The 18,645-nt window shown below is 41.2% G+C and overlaps 1 protein-coding gene across 1 annotated transcript; it reads left to right on the plus strand.

Moving 5' to 3' along the window:
• The first annotated feature begins 7,296 nt into the window (after window positions 1–7,296).
• Window positions 7,297–17,747, plus strand: dars2 (aspartyl-tRNA synthetase 2, mitochondrial). The gene is made up of 17 exons (XM_085389744.1): window positions 7,297–7,736; window positions 8,131–8,230; window positions 8,813–8,876; window positions 8,969–9,070; window positions 9,501–9,596; window positions 9,671–9,794; window positions 9,977–10,023; window positions 10,234–10,340; window positions 12,258–12,327; window positions 14,002–14,181; window positions 14,312–14,419; window positions 14,558–14,620; window positions 14,787–14,939; window positions 15,031–15,249; window positions 15,337–15,447; window positions 15,552–15,627; window positions 17,101–17,747. The coding sequence occupies exons 1-17, from the start codon at window positions 7,562–7,564 to the stop codon at window positions 17,283–17,285; spliced, it is 1,980 nt and encodes a 659-aa protein (XP_085245870.1). The 5' UTR covers window positions 7,297–7,561; the 3' UTR covers window positions 17,286–17,747.
• Window positions 17,748–18,645: the final 898 nt, after the last annotated feature.

The following is an 18,645-nucleotide window of genomic DNA, read 5'->3' on the forward strand; positions in this document are numbered from 1 at the left end:
TCAAACTGTACATAGTGTTTAGGAATTCGTCGGTCATTTTATGCTTTTTTGGATTCAACAGGTCAATATTAAAATCACCACAGATAAACATAACTTTTTGATTTGTTTTAGAAAATATTTCCTCTATGAAGTCATTAAATACTTGAATACTAGAGCCAGGTGTTCTATATATACAGCTAATTATTACATTTTTCTCTTTTTCCTTATAAATTTCAATTGTTATACATTCTAGTAAATTATCAATTACAGTTGTCATACTTTCTACCACCTTGTAGTTTAGGTTTTTATCCACATACACAGCTACTCCCCCTCCACTCTTGTTCCTTCTATTTACAAAATTCACTTCATATCCCTACTGTCCAAAGTCCATTCCTTTCTCCGATTTGATCCATGTTTCAGAAATGGCAATAATTCCAAATGGATTTGTCAACTCATTGAGATATTCCTTTATATTGTTGAAGTTGGCATACAGACTTCTGCTATTAAAATGGATTATTGATCATTTATTTTTTGTGTTGATGGTGTGCTTAAACTGTTCATCGGTGAAGTAGCAGCAGTTACTGCTAATGTTGTAGAAGAAATTATTTTCCGGGTCTATACTTTTCTAAGTCTAGAACATTATGGTCTATGTATCGAAATGTTCTCAGTTCCAGATTATCATAAAGAGAATTCCAATGAGTTATGTTGATATTGTTGCCGGATGCAGATGAAGTTCTTTTGGACTGTGCCATGTGTTGTGTTGTGTGTCACGTCACATGTGTATTCATACCTCCAGAGTAAGTTGACCTCAGTATTTGTCCAGCTCCTCCATATTTCTGATGACCAACACTTTGGCTTGTTCCGGTGTTCCATTGAGTTTAATGAATACTTTGCAGTTGGTGGTCCATGTATTTTGAATTTTTCCCTGTTTCCTCAAGTAACGTGCTTTCCTGGCAATGTCCGCATTTCTTTTTATCAGATGTTCGTTCATGAAGACATCGGATCCTTTCAGTTTCCTTCCTTGTTTTAACAGTGCTGTTTTCTGTTTGCAAATCTCACAATGATGGCTGGTTTGTCGCTGTCATTTTTTCGGGGTAGAGGGTGGCAAGCCTCAATGTTGTTATAATCCACTTCCACACCTTTGGACCGTAGAAAGGTAGCCACTTGATGCTCCGTGGAGTTGACATCTTCCTCTCCTGGCCCTCCTACATTGTCAGCGGCGACCGCCCGGGCGTATGACCGGGGTTTGATGCGAAGCCCCGTGATGATAACATCGTTCATCCGGGTGTCCTGCTCCAAATCCGCCACTCTGTTCTCCAGGTACGCCAGCCGCCGATCCTTCTCGGCGTTCTGGATGCGGAGAGCCTTAACTTCCTCGACCAGGTCCAGGATGGCTTTCTGCTGCAGTTTGACAGTAGAAATCTCCTCTGTCATAAACTCCAGCGACTTCTTAATATCGTCACCTTCCTCGGCTGACAGAGCTTTTTTCGGGCCCATGCTGAGAAACACACTTGTAGCGTTGCCGTGACGACCGGTGTTCCAGATCTACTGGCGTTTAGATCAACTGTCATTGGTCGAACAGATGTGTGGCAGACTTGCGTTTCAGGAGCTACTACCGACAAACCAGCAAAAAAATGCCAAATGTGTCATCTGTGACACTTGTGAGGTTATCTCAAACACACTCCGTCAGTCTTGATGCTGGTGAACAACAAAATGTTTAAAAATGTGGCGAGTTTACCTGGTGATATCCTCATGCGCGACGCGATCGCGAAAACAGCAAACAAGTACCACGCCGTTGTTGTTCACAGGACAGCAAGAGTAAACGATCGGGAGACTTGTCGTCGTCATCGTTCCCCTGGCACGTTGTATTTCTCCGGTTTCAGCGTTTTTGCTGCACAACTAAAGCGAGCAGTTTACTTTGTGCACTAACATTGAGTCGAATCAACCAGCGCCACATCTGGCCAAATGCCACAGCCTACAGCCAGATCAACCTGTGACACACATCTGCAGCACGTTTGAATTCGTTTCATGCACAATACATTTGTACCTTTCAACTGTGTGTTTGTGCGTCATGCAAATAAACCATTGAAATGAATGAAATGATATCATGTATTTATTATCAGCCTACATTTGTACAAAATGCCAAATGACATACACAGTCATAAGAATCACCATCCTGATATCAATACTTTTGCCCATAAGAAAAATGTCGTGAACAAATATATGACACACTAATATTTCACCAGTGTTGTAACATCACATGTCGTTAGTATAGTCTGCCTGTGTCTTCCCTCTGCAAACGAACATTTCAGAGTTGGTTGTGATATACAGTCTGCATAAGTGTGGTCAATCTAATAAACATTTGTAAGGAGATGGCAGTTACTGTGAATGTACAGCAGGTGATTAGTAATAAACAGTCAGACAATGACTGACAATCTCATTCAGTCTTGCAGATTGAATGCACCTTCTGTGGAAAGTGGTACCACACAGTGTGTGTGTGGACTTTCCCTGTGCAGAAGGCGACTACAAATGTTGTGGGTGCTAAATAAACAGAAAAAATTTATCCCTGTTGTCTTTGCTTACTGATTGTTTTTAGTGTTGACAATCCACATTGCTGGGATTGCATCTGTCAACATGTTTGTGGGTAGATTTGGATGTACCAGGGGTAAGTGCAGCCACTCAGCCTCTACTCAATGTGATCATAGCAGCAGGTGCAGATGTGTCACAAGTTAATCTAGTAGTAGGCTATGGTATTTGGCCACAGGTGGCAGCAGTGGACTGACCTCCATTGGAGACTGCTCCAGCTGCTATGTGATAGTGGATCTGCTACAAATTGAAGATCATAAGCAAGTTTTGGAAATTAACCCTTGAATTATGTTGAAGAACAAACATTGATTTTGTTGCGTCAGCGTGATGAGAGCTATTGAAAACAAAAGAAAGAATCTTTGGAAAAAAATTATCTAAGGAGAATTAATTTATTTTAGTCTGACCCTAGTCCCATCCGCTAACATGGAGGAGGCGGGGTTTATGACCTATACTGCAGCCAGACACCAGGGGGCGATAGAGACGTTTTGGCTTCATTTTTGGGGAGCTGTCGCATCGTCCATGTTCTCATCGTCCTCAGTCAGTTCAGTCACGTGATGCTTTGTCGCCAAAATGTACAAATAAATGAGACTTTTCAAAGAAACTGATTGTAACAGCTTTTTCAATACATTCTTTGTCTGCTCTTGACCTTACAAACTACACCCATTATTATTTGATTAACATTATTTTTGGTAAAATAGGCAAGGCAATGACAGGCATAAAGTCCAAAAAAAACAAACATGAAGCATTTTAACAGAAAAGAAATGGCACTGAGAGCCAGATTAAACAGAGCAGGTCCTAAAGCTGTGTTTGGACAAACTCAATGGACAAAAACAATTCACCTTAAACAAAAATCTGCAGGGAGTGTCGGGGAGAGCAGCCCCACAACTACAATTCATCTCTACACATCTGTCAGTCAGAGGCAACAGTATCGAACAGCAGTTCGAAAAAAAGAAAAATCAACGTCAAAGGAATGGTGTTGGTATTAAAATAAGATGGTGTGTACAGAAAAGTCCTTAGGTTCACCTTTCAGAAGAACATGTGCAAAATACATCAAACTCTACATTTCATCTCTTTAAAAAAATAAACACAAAAAGTCAAAGCAGCGTTGGTCAGGTTTGATCCTACACTGATCGTGTATTCATTCTCAACCCTGCAGCCCACGCTTCCCAATGTCAAGAATATGGTCATTCATACTAATAAGACCTTCAATAATAGTGCTAGTAAGTTATACTGCTGAGCGCTAATTAATGCGTCTCCATGCTGATCCCACTCCTAACAGTAGAGGGCAGCAGAGTGATCACACCAGCTTAAAAGATGCGTCATATAGACTGGAGAGGCAGCAACACTGGCTGGTCTCAAAGATCAGAGGGCTTGATTTCCCAGCAGCTTCTTATCCAAAAATTCTCTTTGCTCACAGAAACGTGAAGAAACAAAGAAAGGAAACTTTGGAGAGACCAAGCCCTCGTCTTACTTATGTATATGTATATATATATATATTTATCAACATGCCTCTGGTTTAATATAGATTACGTACAGAGCAACATTTGTGTTCATTACACACAAACGGATTGGGCCGTTTCCTCGTACACAGACATCAGAGGGTATTTGGTTGCCGACATCCACAGAACAGCTTTGGAGCATTGCTAGTAAAAAAAATGACATTAGTGAAAATTCAGGGAGTGCAGAATTATTAGGCAAGTTGTATTTTTGAGGAATAATTTTATTATTGAACAACAACCATGTTCTCAATGAACCCAAAAAACTCATTAATTAAGCTGAATGTTTTTGGAAGTAGTTTTTAGTTTGTTTTTAGTTTTAGCTATTTTAGGGGGATATCTGTGTGTGCAGGTGACTATTACTGTGCATAATTATTAGGCAACTTAACAAAAAACAAATATATACCCATTTCAATCATTTATTTTTACCAGTGAAACCAATATAACATCTCCACATTCACAAATATACGTTTCTGACATTCAAAAACAAACCAAAACCAAATCAGTGACCAATATAGCCACCTTTCTTTGCAAGGACACTCAAAAGCCTGCCATCCATGGATCCTGTCAGTGTTTTGATCTGTTCACCATCAACATTGCGTGCAGCAGCAACCACAGCCTCCCAGACACTGTTCAGAGAGGTGTACTGTTTTCCCTCCTTGTAAATCTCACATTTGATGACGGACCACAGGTTCTCAATGGGGTTCAGATCAGGTGAACAAGGTGGCCATGTCATTAGTTTTTCTTCTTTTATACCCTTTCTTGCCAGCCACGCTGTGGAGTACTTGGACGCGTGTGATGGAGCATTGTCCTGCATGAAAATCATGTTTTTCTTGAAGGATGCAGACTTCTTCCTGTACCACTGCTTGAAGAAGGTGTCTTCCAGAAACTGGCAGTAGGACTGGGAGTTGAGCTTGACTCCATCCTCAACCCGAAAAGGCCCCACAAGCTCATCTTTGATGATACCAGCCCAAACCAGTTCTGGCGTCTGAGTCGGACTGGAGCTCTCTGCCCTTTACCAATCCAGCCACGGGCCCATCCATCTGGCCCATCAAGACTCACTCTCATTTCATCAGTCCATAAAACCTTAGAAAAACCAGTCTTGAGATATTTCTTGGCCCAGTCTTGACGTTTCAGCTTGTGTGTCTTGTTCAGTGGTGGTCGTCTTTCAGCCTTTCTTACCTTGGCCATGTCTCTGAGTATTGCACACCTTGTGCTTTTGGGCACTCCAGTGATGTTGCAGCTCTGAAATATGGCCAAACTGGTGGCAAGTGGCATCTTGGGGGCTGCACGCTTGACTTTTCTCAGTTCATGGGCAGTTATTTTGTGCCTTGGTTTTTCCACACGCTTCTTGCGACCCTGTTGACTATTTTGAATGAAACGCTTGATTGTTCGATGATCACGCTTCAGAAGCTTTGCAATTTTGAGACTGCTGCATCCCTCTGCAAGATATCTCACTATTTTTGACTTTTCTGAGCCTGTCAAGTCCTTCTTTTGACCCATTTTGCCAAAGGAAAGGACGTTGCCTAATACTTATGCACACCTGATATAGGGTGTTGATGTCATTAGACCACACCCCTTCTCATTACAGAGATGCACATCACCTAATATGCTTAATTGGTAGTAGGCTTTCCAGCCTATACAGCTTGGAGTAAGACAACATGCATGAAGAGGTTGATGTGGACAAAATACTCATTTGCCTAATAATTCTGCACTCCCTGTATTAGTGCACGGTGGCACGGTGGTTAGCACTGTTGCCGCACAGCAAGAAGGTCCTGAGTTCAATTCCACCATCAGGCCGGGGTCTTTCTGTGTGGAGTTTGCATGTTCTCCCCGTGTTTGCGTGGGTTCCCTCCGGGTACTCCGGCTTCCTCCCACCCTCCAAAGACATGCAGCTTGTGGGGATAGGTTAATTGGATAATCCAAATTGCCACTAGGTGTGAATGTACGAGTGAATGTGAGTATGAATGGTTGTCTGTCCTTGTGTGTTGGCCCTGCGACAGACTGGCGACCTGTCCAGGGTGTACCCCGCCTTTCGCCCTATGACAGCTGGGATTGGCTCCAGCACCCCCCGCGACCCTGAAAAGGATAAGCGGAAGCGAATGGATGGATGGATGGATGGATGGATGTACAGATCACTATAAATATCAAGAATTAACAGAGAGTGGGTGTTCGCCCAGGGCACCAAACAGGCTAAGTGGGAACATACATACAATCCTTTCAAAGAAAAAGGAAAAAGCTCCTCTCCACTGCACATGGGTGAGGCTGTGTGCCTGAGATGACCACAGTAGTGACAGCGTCTCTCTGTCAAGACCAGAAAACCGGCTGTTTGGAAAATGTGACGCCTGAACTTGGGGCTTAAAGGGATTACTTTTTACATACACACTGACCTGATAATTTGAAGATTTGGCCATGATCATGATAAGCTTTTAAATGGGGAAATATAATAGCACTGTCATAATACTTAAAGTACAAATGAAAATATAGAAATTAGTGTTGTATAAATTTAAAATGATACAATGAACTGCCTAAGGGAACTGTAAAAATTAATATAAATGGAGAATACAGAGACATTCGATACAGACATCTGTAGAGACAGAATTAATGAACAGAATGCAATAATACATTAAGGCCACATATACAAGGAGAAGCGGAAAACAAACCACAAGGGGAGATATATCTCATCTCAGATAAGCAGTTAGGAAGATGCTTTAAAACAGTTGTGTCATTGCACTGTTAGAACTCAGTGCAATGAACTATCACAAACTATCACAAATTTCTGTCATTTTACACATTTATTGTGGAGTTTCACTGCACACACAGCCCACTTATGATCGAGTGGGCTGTCATGTCTCATCCAGTCATGCGGCACACAGCCCACTCGATCATAAGTGGGCTGTGTGTGGCCCACGATGTGACACGAGTTTGACACCACTCTTTATAATATATGTTTTCTGTGGTTTATTTTCTTAAACAAATTTAACGAGTTAAGAAGAGAACAAACTTGGGGTTGGTTTTGTAATTCTAATGCTCCGTATAAATAATCTGGCAACAGACTAAATAACATCCTTGAAAAACTAAACTAAAAGTTGCGTTGTCTCTAGAAAAAGAATCGGAGATTGATGAAATCTTGAAAGCGTGTGGACTTTTTCCTCGCGAGTTAGATCGATCATGTCGCAGGTTGACTGTTCTCGTCTAGCAACGTGACGTCACGTCCGGTAAAAATGCGCCGATTGCCACATGACTGGATGAGACTGAACAGATGCACAGCAGCCCATCCTCATGAGCAGGCAGTCGTGAAAACTTCTCACGAGTCTTATCCGGATCCAGGAAGAGTAACGGCAGCTCACCTGCTCTCACTGCCGTGGAGCTTCATAATGCTCACATTACAACCTTAAGGACTCTGCAAGCCTGTTACTCTGAGGGAGAGGAGTGCGACAGACACGGCTCTGAATAACATGCTCTCCTCAGCCTGAGCTTCACTCTGTGTTTTGAAAGAAATGGCAACAAAAGGCAGGCTGGTGCTGCGGAGTGTGTTCACAGGACTCAGAGCTCATGCTGTCTGGTATCAGAGCTCAGCTTCGACTCCCAGTCAAGGTCGGCTGCTGTGGAGACCTCAGCTCAGACATCTGAGCTGCTCATACGGACTCTGCGGGGCTGCTCCGCCCTCCACAGGTACTCATCAGCTGGCTGTACTCCAGCCTGTACACTGACGTGACGTGCGTGCGCCCAATGCCACTACTTCTTCTACTGGTCTTCGCCTGTCTACATTTGTAGTTATTGGACAGGATTCTCAGTTGAGTCCAGCTTGTCCACATCATTCATGTTTCATTAGAATCCTTTAGAATCTTCCACTTTGTAGGAGACGTGTTTGCTTGTATTATCTAAGACTTTTGGACACTTATTATTTTGTAAAACATTTGTTCTTCCGTCTCTGTAAAAACTGTAATTCTATACATTTCTGCATATCTGTTAATGCGGCAGAAATTCACTTCAGTTTCAGTAAGTACTTAAAATGAGTATCAAAGTGTAACTTGTGACTTGTGTCCCAAATCCATCTTACGATCAGGTCCCAGCAGTCTGTCGTTCAGGAGTCACACCTGTGGAGAACTGCGATCAGATGATGCGGGGAAGAAAGTCACTCTGTGTGGCTGGGTCCAGTATCTCAGGTAGTCAGCCACTGGTTGATTGATATGACTGAGCCCCCAGTGTGTTTTACAGATGGCTGTAGTAACCCACTGTTGTACCTCTCTCCTGACCTCCAAAACCGAAAGTGTCCAATTTGGGTTAATCGCTCTATAAGACCTTTGCCGGTTCTTGTGTAATTTGGCGTTCCCCAGCCTTTTCTCCCCGTTTCCCTTGCTTAAGAATGGCTTCATGACAACCAGCTGAAAATGGTCAGGTGCAAGGACTGGACTGGAAATGAGTGAAAAAGCAGCAAACGTCTTAAGAAAACCTCTGGGTGCTGGTTTAGCTCACTGGGATGAGCAGGCCGTATGTCTGAGAGTGGCCAGCACAGGTTTGAATCCGACCCGCAACCCTTTGCCACACGTGTTCCCCTCTCTCTCCGTCACTCTTCACTGTACTCTATCGAGTACAAGCAGAAAAAGGCCAAAAAAAATTTAAGTAAAACTCTGAAAGATCTCAAGAAAGCCAAGAGAACTAAGACCATCTTAAAAAAAGTTCTTTCATCATTCTTCAAAGGGTCTCATATAAATTTGAGAAACAGTATGTGTCTCTGCCCCCTACAGGCAGGACCTGTTCGTCATCCTGCGAGACTTCAGCGGCTTGACACAAATTCTAATTCCTCAGGAAGTATGGAAGAAAACAACAAAATACACTAACATTACCAATGAACGCTGTGCTGTAAAATACAGAACTAAATAGTTTGCTTCCTCTGTTTTAAGTCTCCAAGTACTTTGAAAGCCACGTTGTGCAATCTGACGCCCGAGTCTGTCATCAAGGTTACAGGAACAGTCAGGAACCGACCAGTGGGGCAGGAGAACAAGGTCTGTACGTGCTTCTGAAGGTGCAGTGAAACACCACCCACCTGCAGGGGGTGGTGAGGAAAGTCTAGTTCCTGTACTTTGAGTTTAACCCACATGGGCCAGGAATCCTAATTACTACAGCATTCAGTCACACTGTGCTTAATATACTGAGTGCCTGGTTTTAAACGTGGAAGGGGAAAAAAAGTACCAACACTCTCTCATCAATATGTTTCACTATATTTATCAAATAGCATAATAATGTTCTGTCCTTTAATGAACATAGTAAAGGACAGGGATCAGAAACTTTCTTTTCCAAGGAGTGACTGTCTGTCCTAAATAATCTGGTGAATTGATACCATTTCATCAATCTTAAATTGCTTTCTGTAGCAATATAATGAGACTTTTGGTGATTAGTCGCCTAATTCTGTTTTGAATCGTGTGTTTAAACCAGGAGATGCCGACAGGAGAGATCGAAGTCTTGGCAGAGAATGTGGAGGTCTTCAATGTGTGCCAGAAGCTGCCGTTTGAGATAAAAGACTTTGTCAAAGTAAGTAACTTAACGTTACATGGACGTGGACTATTGAGCACGCTGTAATAATAAAAAAATTTTTTACTCACCAGAAGTCTGAGTCATTGCGGATGCAGTATCGCTACCTGGACCTGAGGTCATCACAGATGCAGAAGAACCTAAGACTGAGATCCCAGCTGGTGATGAAGATGAGGGAGTATCTCTGTAATGTGCACGGTATGGACAGCCATGTTTGTGTTCTGTCTTTAATTTGCCCAGACATAAAAGGTCACAGGACTGTCACTGATGTTGTTGCCTGTAAGAGGAAACCAGGTGCAGGAACTAATCTGTTCTTGCTGTAGCAAGCTCTGATTTTCATATGCTTTTTGCTGTTGTTGTTGTTTTGCTGTAATGAATAGGCTTTGTGGATGTGGAAACTCCCACTCTGTTCAAAAGGACACCAGGGGTAAGACATTTGTAGACATTTTTACATGTTTACCAGGTTAAAGAGCAGAAACTTGCACAACAATCCACCTTTAATGGTCTATAAGAACAGTTTCTAAAAAATTCTTTGGTTCTATTAAATATAAATATAACAGCAAAAACATAATTTGGCTTACATGTTATGGTTTCATATCTGATATTTTAATGAACTTAATGAGTGTTTGTGTTTTAGGGAGCCAAAGAGTTTGTGGTTCCCTCCAGAGAGCCAGGATTATTTTACTCTTTACCCCAGAGTCCACAGCAGTTTAAGCAGCTTCTCATGGTGGCTGGTGTAGACAGGTGGGTGCAGGCTCCACAATCTGCTATTTAACAGAAAGATGTTTGTTGTTTTTAAACGCTGCACTGGTCCAGATCGAAAACAGAGTTAAAAGGGAACGAATAGTGAGCATACAGTTCTGGTCAGAAGTTTTCATCCACTCGTCGGGAGCATGAATGTCATGGTAATTTGGGGCTTTTAATGATGATGTACATACATGCGTCTTTAATGTATGTATGTACAAGGTTCTACAGTGTCTTTTAACTACTGGTTAGTGATCATGATTTTGCCCTTTTTGCCAGTATAAAAATGATTTTTTGACAGCATTCATTGGACTGACCAGCACTCAAGAATGGGGAAAGAACTCACTTAAGGTCTTGGAAGGAGACCTGTAGATGTATACAAACTGGGAAGGTCTGTTGGAGACCTTTCTAAACAACTGAATACTGCAAGATAATAAATTCAAACAACTGCATGTAAATGCAAATTGTTTGGATTGTCTGGAAGAAGACCAATTTCTCCCTCAGAGGAGAGGAAATTGATTAGGTTATTCAGGAAACAACCCAGGAAGCACAGGGCTTAAGACTGCCATGAACTTGAACATTAGTGCCACTTTCCCAAGTGAAACAAGTTTTATATTACATGGACTGAGAGGGTGCTGACCCAGAAAGTGAAGAGGTTTTATGGTTGGACGAGACAAAGATTGAGCTATTAGGCCACAATTACAAGGGGTATGTTTGGAGGATTAAGATGAGACTTTCAAATCTAAGAGGACCATACCAACCGTCAAGCATGGTGGTGGTAGCATCAAGCTTTGGGGATGTTTTGCCACCAGTGATACGGGTAAATTGCCCAAAATAGAGAGAATAATATAGGAGGACTACTTCCAAATTTTTCAACAAATCCACAGCTGGACAGTTGAAACGGTCTTCCCAATACTGCAACCTCAACCTAGTTGAAAATTTGTTGGTTACACATAAAGGCTGGGACCAGGAAACCAACCAATTTAAATGAACTCTAAAAATTCTACCAAGAAGTGGTGGTCAAATATCCATCGAGAATTATGCCACAAGCTTGTTGACGGCTACTCAAAGCGTCTTGTCGAGGCAAAGCATTGTAAGGGACATTAGAGAAATAATAGTCAAGTTATATTTGTTATTAAAGATGTATGCTGTACATAAAGCACGTGTATCATTCCACCCTGGGAAAAAACAGTTCAAAGAGGTTATTTAAAATTACTGTCACGTTTATGTTCACGATGAGCGTCTGCAAACTTCTGACCACCATCAGCTAATAAGAAACCATTTTAACCTCCTAAGACCCAAACTCTTTCATGGCATGCGTTTTTAATTTCTCTTTGATATTTGGGCTGATTGGGACCTGATGAATGTAAAAACAAACAATTACCAGTTGTTGTTTTGTTTTTTAACCTGATTTTTGTTTCTAAGAAAAATGAGAGCCACATATGAGGATATTCGTTTAAAATTCGATAGAACAGTAGCAGTATAATGTCCTCGTAAGTGGATATCAGGCCCTTGTAGAGCAAAATTGAGTATTTTGTTCTAAATAACCCAAAATATGATGTCCACATATGTGGACGCCAGGTCCTAGGAGGTTAAAGCAAGTTTGCTATACCAGCCTAAAATGTGATGACTAGGCATGGAGCAAATACTGGAGATTCGTACTCTGTGTGTGAAACATGTACTTGGATAAAAGAGAAAAAAGCCTAGGGGTATTAATCTTATGTCACTGCCTATATACCGGGGAGAAGAACCAAAGGATGATTGCACTCCCATACTGAAATAAAGCACTTAGACCTGACTGATTTCCACTGCTGACAGCTTTGCACACATAACAGAATTTTTAGAAGTCCACCACGTTAGAGTCAGAACCTGCTGTTAATGGCCAACAACCTCTGTCTTCTGTCTCCTCTGTGGCAGGTACTTTCAGATAGCCCGGTGCTACAGAGACGAAGGCTCCAAACCAGACAGGCAGCCTGAATTCACCCAGGTGAGATGGAATACACACAAGTTTGAAGCGCCACAGTTTAAAAAAAGAAAAATACATTTTTCAGTCTGTTTCAGACATGAGATATTTGAAATTGCTGGCCAACCTCCCATATATCTGTTTACAAGTAGTCCTCTTCATGCATGTGTGACATATGCAGCACACGCGCAGCAGTGCAGGCAAATAGTTGTGTGCACACTCACAGACACAGCTGAACATGGACATTTAAAAAAAAAAAAAAACTAACAGGAGAAGTTGCAAAAGCTATCCAGAGCTCAGAGCCAACTGCGGTATGAGCAACAAATCAAAACAAATGACAGATTCGTGAAAAAGAGAAAACGACTGATGTCCTGTTAGCTTTGAGTATATGATTAAACTGCCCTTTCCTATACTGGGAGTCAAACCTCAGCTGCCTGTGTGAAAATCTGGAATCTTAACCACTAGAAGTTTGTTCAGTTTCTGAAATAAAATGTCTGACTTCAAACCCGCCCATACGGAAAAGAAATAGTAAAAACTTATATGTGATTACTCATGAAAGTGGCCACTTTCATGAGTAAATCATATAAGGCTTACATGATTTACTCATGAAAGTGGCCACTTTCGCATTACTTTCATACATTGTTTTAGTAAGTATCCAAAACATACAAGTTTCATTATATAATTTTTCAAGGGATCTTATATCTGTTTTCACACTTATATGCTTTTCATACAAGTTTCACACAAGACAGATACAAACTTTATAAGATTTATATATATATCTTTTCCATATGGGCAATTTCGTACCACTTGTGTGTGTAGACCACCTGTTAGTTTTAATATTTTATCAGCTGACTGGTGCATTCAACAGCTAATTAAACTGTGTAGTGTAGCTCACCTGCCTGAAGTACAGGTGAGCATACTGGGTGTTGAATCCAGGCCACTTGTGTGAAAAACAGGAATCCTAACCTGTATCAAAATGTTATGCTTCAAATCTAATTGCGTGCCGTTCGTGCATGTAGTCCAGGATTCTCCTTCTCAAACTACTGTGACAAATTGGATATTTTTGTCCTCTGCTGAGCCTAAGCATTATGGATTTTTTTTTAAATCCACAAAAGTTATATATAAAGGTACTGCTAAGATTTGATATTTTATCACCCCACTGTTGCATAAAACTGCTAAAAAATAATAATTTAAAATGCTAAGAAATGTAATAATAAAGTACTTAAAGGACGAATTAAAAAAACGAATACAGAATAATTAAACTGTACTTTTTACATGGCAGCTCACTTCCCAGATGTAAAGCACACAATATAATTTACTGTAAATCTTGATCGAGCCTGTCTCGATGTTTCAAGTTGATTCCAAAGCTCTTTTTTGTTTGGATCCTGCTGCTGCTGGAATTCTTTTACAGCTGTGAGTGAAAACATTGCAAACAATGATGTGCGTAATTTAAAAGGTTTGCTGATTTTGCACCAAAATAAGATTTGCAAACACATACTGGTGCCATCTTTGCTCCTGTGATATTTTATCACAGATTTCAATTCAGGATTGTGTGAGTACCATGTGTCTCTCCTGTAATCTGAGTACATATAGTCCGATTAGTCTGGCCCATAGACCGGCCTGTTGTCACATACATGTGACATGTTGGATCATGTCATGTTGTCTGAATTCTGAAAATCCTCCTGTCGTTTCTCCCAGGTGGACATAGAGATGTCTTTTGTGGACCAGGCAGGTATCATGTCACTGGTGGAGGGTTTGCTGCAGTACTCTTGGCCTGCAGAACGTGGTCCTCTTAAGGCTCCTTTCCAAACTCTGACATATGAAGAGGCCATGAGGGACTACGGTGTGGACAAACCCGACACCAGATTCAACATGAAGGTGTTTGATTTCTTGGGGTCCTAACTGAAACTATGTCCTTACTGAACATGCTACATCTTTTACTCTTTTGTTTAATGTACAACATGAGTGAATTATATGATTTTTTTATTTTATTTGTCTATTTGTGCAGCTAATAGACCTCAGTCAGATCTTCCTTTCCACGGAAATTGAATTCCTCCAATCAGCTCTTGGCCAACCAGGAGGCTCCGTTCGGGCCGTCTGTGTCCCCAGTGGAGCAGTAAGAACAGAACCATTTCCTGTGGCAGAGAATGCTGAAAATGTAGAACAGAAGATGTGTTTTTGTGCCACAAGAGAAGCTGACAACTCTCATATGTGAATTTGTGTGTCTCACATTATGTTTTCTTTCTTGTAACAGAAACTTTTCACTGGGAAGGATTTGGAAGAACTGAAACAAATAGCCAAGACTCAGTTTGGACAGGTAGGTCTCTTATCCTTTTCTTTCTTTTACGCCTCACGTTGTTCTGAGATAAACACTTGTGTGTTACAAACACTTGTGTGTTACAAACACTTGTGTGTTACAAACACTTGTGTGTTACAAACACTAGTAGAAAGTCACAAGTTGTGTTTTCTCCTCGTGCGTTAAGGAGCTGAGCCTGGTGCTGGTCAGAGCAGACGGGACATTGAAGTCTCCCCTGAAGAAGCTGCTGTCTTCGTCTGTCACAGACGAGCTGCTGAAGTGGACTGAAGCCAAGCCAGGAGACCTGCTTCTGATTGCAGCAGGCTCCCACCACACTGTTGTAAGAGGCTTGGTTTGAGTCGGCTGTCAAACAAAGAAGCACAGAGCTGATACAAACGCTCCCTTCATCTGACTCTCTTTTCTGCTCTCAGTGCCCATTGCTGGGTCATCTTCGCCTGCAGTGTGCAAAGCTCCTGGAGTCTCATGGTGTGGTCGTGCGTGACCCCTCAGCCTTCCACTTCCTGTGGGTCGTGGACTTTCCTCTCTTCTTGCCCAAAGAAGATGATCCAGAGGAGCTGGAATCAGCTCATCATCCATTTACTGCACCAGTGCCAGAGGACACACGGTTACTCTATACTGATCCACATAAGGTACTCGTGTAGTACTTTATTAGTTATTTTTAATTATGTAGAAAAATGCAGGATGTATCGTCTGTTTGTAAATTCTGTATTTCACAGGTTCGTGGTCAGCACTATGACCTGGTGTTAAATGGCTGTGAGATCGGAGGAGGCTCCATTCGCATCCACAAAGCCTCAGAGCAGTTTTATGTACTGAAGAATGTCCTTAAGGTCAGTGGCTTCCTCCATCTTGGTGCAGTTCAGTCTTTCACTTATGAAAGAGTGGGACGTTTCAGTGTTAACACTAACTGTTTCCAACTGTTTTTGTGTTTCAGGAGGACCCCGGACTTCTCTCCCACCTCCTCGAGGCCTTGGATTCAGGAGCGCCGCCTCATGGAGGCATTGCTCTGGGTGAGCTCAACTCTGCTCGATTTATCACTGAGCTCGTATATGACTTACATGTGTGCATACACTGGGTTTTTACTAACCACACGGTATCAACCTGATATCATTGCTTTCACTCTAAATACTGTTTGTAGGCGGTCCAGTTTCCCTAACCACTGAAAAGAGATCAGTGTATTTTCTTGAATTGCTCTTAGCACTAACACATATCCATGGCAACATGCTTGATTTTAGTTACACATGTTTCTCCATTAGTTGTATATAAATCCCCACTATAGCACTAACTGGGTAATTATTAGTGTTCCCATGCCATTCATTAGGCAGGTCATTCTGCAGCCCACAAACCACTGTCTCGTGCTACAACGCCAGCAGCTAAAGTCCACATAATTATTTACAGTGCTGGACCAAGACAATAAGGATGGATCAGTTTATAATTCATTTGTGGGATTTTTATGTTTTAGCTCATAACTGTATGAGATTTCTCAGAATGTTTGTTGTTCAAACTTAGAGTTAACATTTTGGTACGCTGAACAGAGAAAGAGAGACACTTACAGTTGGATGGTACTTTTATTAAAATTTCTGGTCAATTTGTGCATCCGAGTTTGTGAATGAATAATTTAAGGCTGGAGTAACTGTGTGTGTTTGGTTTTTTTTTTTTTTTTTTTTTTTTTTTTTTTTTTTTTGGGGGGGGGGGGGGTCCAATTTTGTTATTATATATTTTGTGCCATATCCCAGCATCAGGCACCTTAAGGCACCTAATATTGTAAATACTCTCTAAAAAATAATACAGAGAGAACCCAACAATCTTGAAATGTCCTTTGAGCAAGCACTTGGTGACAGAGGGAAGGAAAAGCTCCTTTTTAACAGGAAGACACATCTAGCAGAACCAAGCTCAGGGAGGGGCGGTCATCTGCTGTGACTGGTTGGAGGTGAGGGGAGGGACACAGGACAAAAGACATGCTGCAGAGACACAATCCAAACTGCTCTGTAGTTTGTGAGTCTTGTGGTTCTTTGTTTGGTATTTGTTTTGTGTGAAGTGTGTGAATAGAAATGATAAAGTTGAAAGCTGTACTTTCTGGTTTGACCACAGGGTGGCAACACTGTCACTGTTTGTGTCATTAGCTGGCACACAGTGACACCTGAATAAGATGTTCAGAGCAGAGCAGCACCGGGCCTGAATGGAGTTTCAGTAACTGTGAGCAAGTCAGTTATTGTGCAAAATGATTTGGGTTTGGAAGATGTGACTTGACAAATGCGCAGCAGTGCTGAACTTGTCTGACTCTTACTATTAGCCCATTTCAGCTGTATCTGTCTGTACCATTCGACTGAACACGATCAAGCTTTTTTCTGCCAGGTCCTTAGTATAAAATGCATGTATTGCGAAGCCTGCATGGACAATTGAACAGTGAATTCAGAGTAAATTGTGCAATATTGAACAGTATATTGATCAAGTTGTCTCTTTATTTCTTTATCCTTTTCTAGGTTTGGATCGACTGGTCTCAATAATAGTCGGAGCTCCCAGCATCCGCGACGTAATCGCCTTCCCCAAGTCATTCCGCGGTCATGACCTCATGAGCCGTGCACCCGACTTGGTGTCTGAAGAGGACCTGAAGTGTTACCACATTTCTGTTAAAATGCCAACAGAGCAAGGAAGAGAGGGAAAGTGATTAAGAAGAACCACAGACATCGAAGGATGTCTGTGTAGTCCCAGGTCTGGTGAGGCTGAGGAGATGTGCAGACTATCAGCAGACAGCAAAAAGACTTTGAGGCTGTAAGATCTGTGCCAGATGGCAAAACAACAGAGACAAGAGATACTTGTGGCTGCATTGATGCTGCCGTCCCTCTATGTTTGTGGTCCTTCGTATCAAGTTTTTTAGATATTTATATCTTTTTACTGATTCTGTACAGCTGCTTATTATGGGGTGGTTTGGTGTACATGTTCAAATGAGGCATTATATGAAATAATAATAAATCTATAATGTCATTGTTTTTGATGCCAAGAAGTTCAATTTCAGCATGTGCAGAACTTTAAAATCCAAAAGTCAGAGATTCTCACTTATGATTTTCATGATGATCTTCATACATCTTCTGTGTAATGTAAATAAAAACAGCAAGCAATGATTTGAAAATGACGTAAACCCATATTTTAGTCTCAGTACGTGTATCATTTCATGGGAAATATTAGCTCAGTTTGAATTTGATGGTCGCTAGATACAACTAACAGGTCAGAAACAATAATGAGAGCATCTTAGTGAATCTGTTTCTTAGAAGTAAGAATGGGATAGAGGTTCACCAGTCGGAAGAACACTGTTTACAAATTATAGAATGATTTCAGAATCATTTCCTCAATGTAAAATTGTGATGACTGAAAAAAAAATTTCATATCGGTGCATAATATACCAGAATCTGGAGAAATCTCTGTGCGCAACAATTAGGCTGAAATTTGTGTGTGTGATTAGTGCATGGACTCGGGAGTAATCCCAGAACTGTGAACACCAAAATATACTGATTAAAGCAAAGAAGAAGCCATATAGGAATATGATCCAAAAGCACTGCTGTGTTAATAAAATTGACTGAGGCAAAGTGGAAACTGTTCTGTGGCCACATAAATCTAGCAACTAGCCAACTTTGATAGTAATCTGGATTCGTAAAATAAATTAGTATAGATAAATAATAAACATGTTTATTTTTTCATTCGTTTATTAAAATAAACGGGAGGTTTGCACATACTGTAGGCGCATCCGTCACTGTCAGTGCACAGTATGTGTAGTGTTACATAAAACTTGTGAATTTGTCTACTGAAGATATTGTTTTTAGTGCATGTCATTCACCTTTAACTAGAAAGGGAACCAGTTTCTCCTAAAAAAGAAAAGAAATAAGGAAGTCACTTATTAGAGACTTTGCAAGCCTAAAAGCTATATGCTTGCAAAGTCAATATTATGCATTTATAACTCGCTAATATGCATAAGAAGTCAAATTAGGATAGCATTACGATAAAAAGAACCCAATTTTAGTAAAAATATTAAA

The sequence above is a fragment of the Rhamphochromis longiceps genome, linkage group LG18 (genome assembly GCF_057381845.1).
Source record: "Rhamphochromis longiceps isolate RC_006_pf linkage group LG18, R_longiceps_female_GT1.1, whole genome shotgun sequence".
In the NCBI taxonomy this organism is placed as follows: domain Eukaryota; kingdom Metazoa; phylum Chordata; class Actinopteri; order Cichliformes; family Cichlidae; genus Rhamphochromis; species Rhamphochromis longiceps.

What these genes read in the sequence shown, in the direction of transcription:
- dars2 (XM_085389744.1), top strand. Translation starts at nt 7,562, where the DNA reads ATGGCAACAAAAGGCAGGCTGGTGCTGCGGAGTGTGTTCACAGGACTC. An exon ending in AGATAAAAGACTTTGTCAAA is followed by an intron (nt 9,597 to 9,670) that starts GTAAGTAACTTA and finishes TTTACTCACCAG; the next exon opens with AAGTCTGAGTCATTGCGGAT. An exon ending in TCATGGAGGCATTGCTCTGG is followed by an intron (nt 15,628 to 17,100) that starts GTGAGCTCAACT and finishes ATCCTTTTCTAG; the next exon opens with GTTTGGATCGACTGGTCTCA.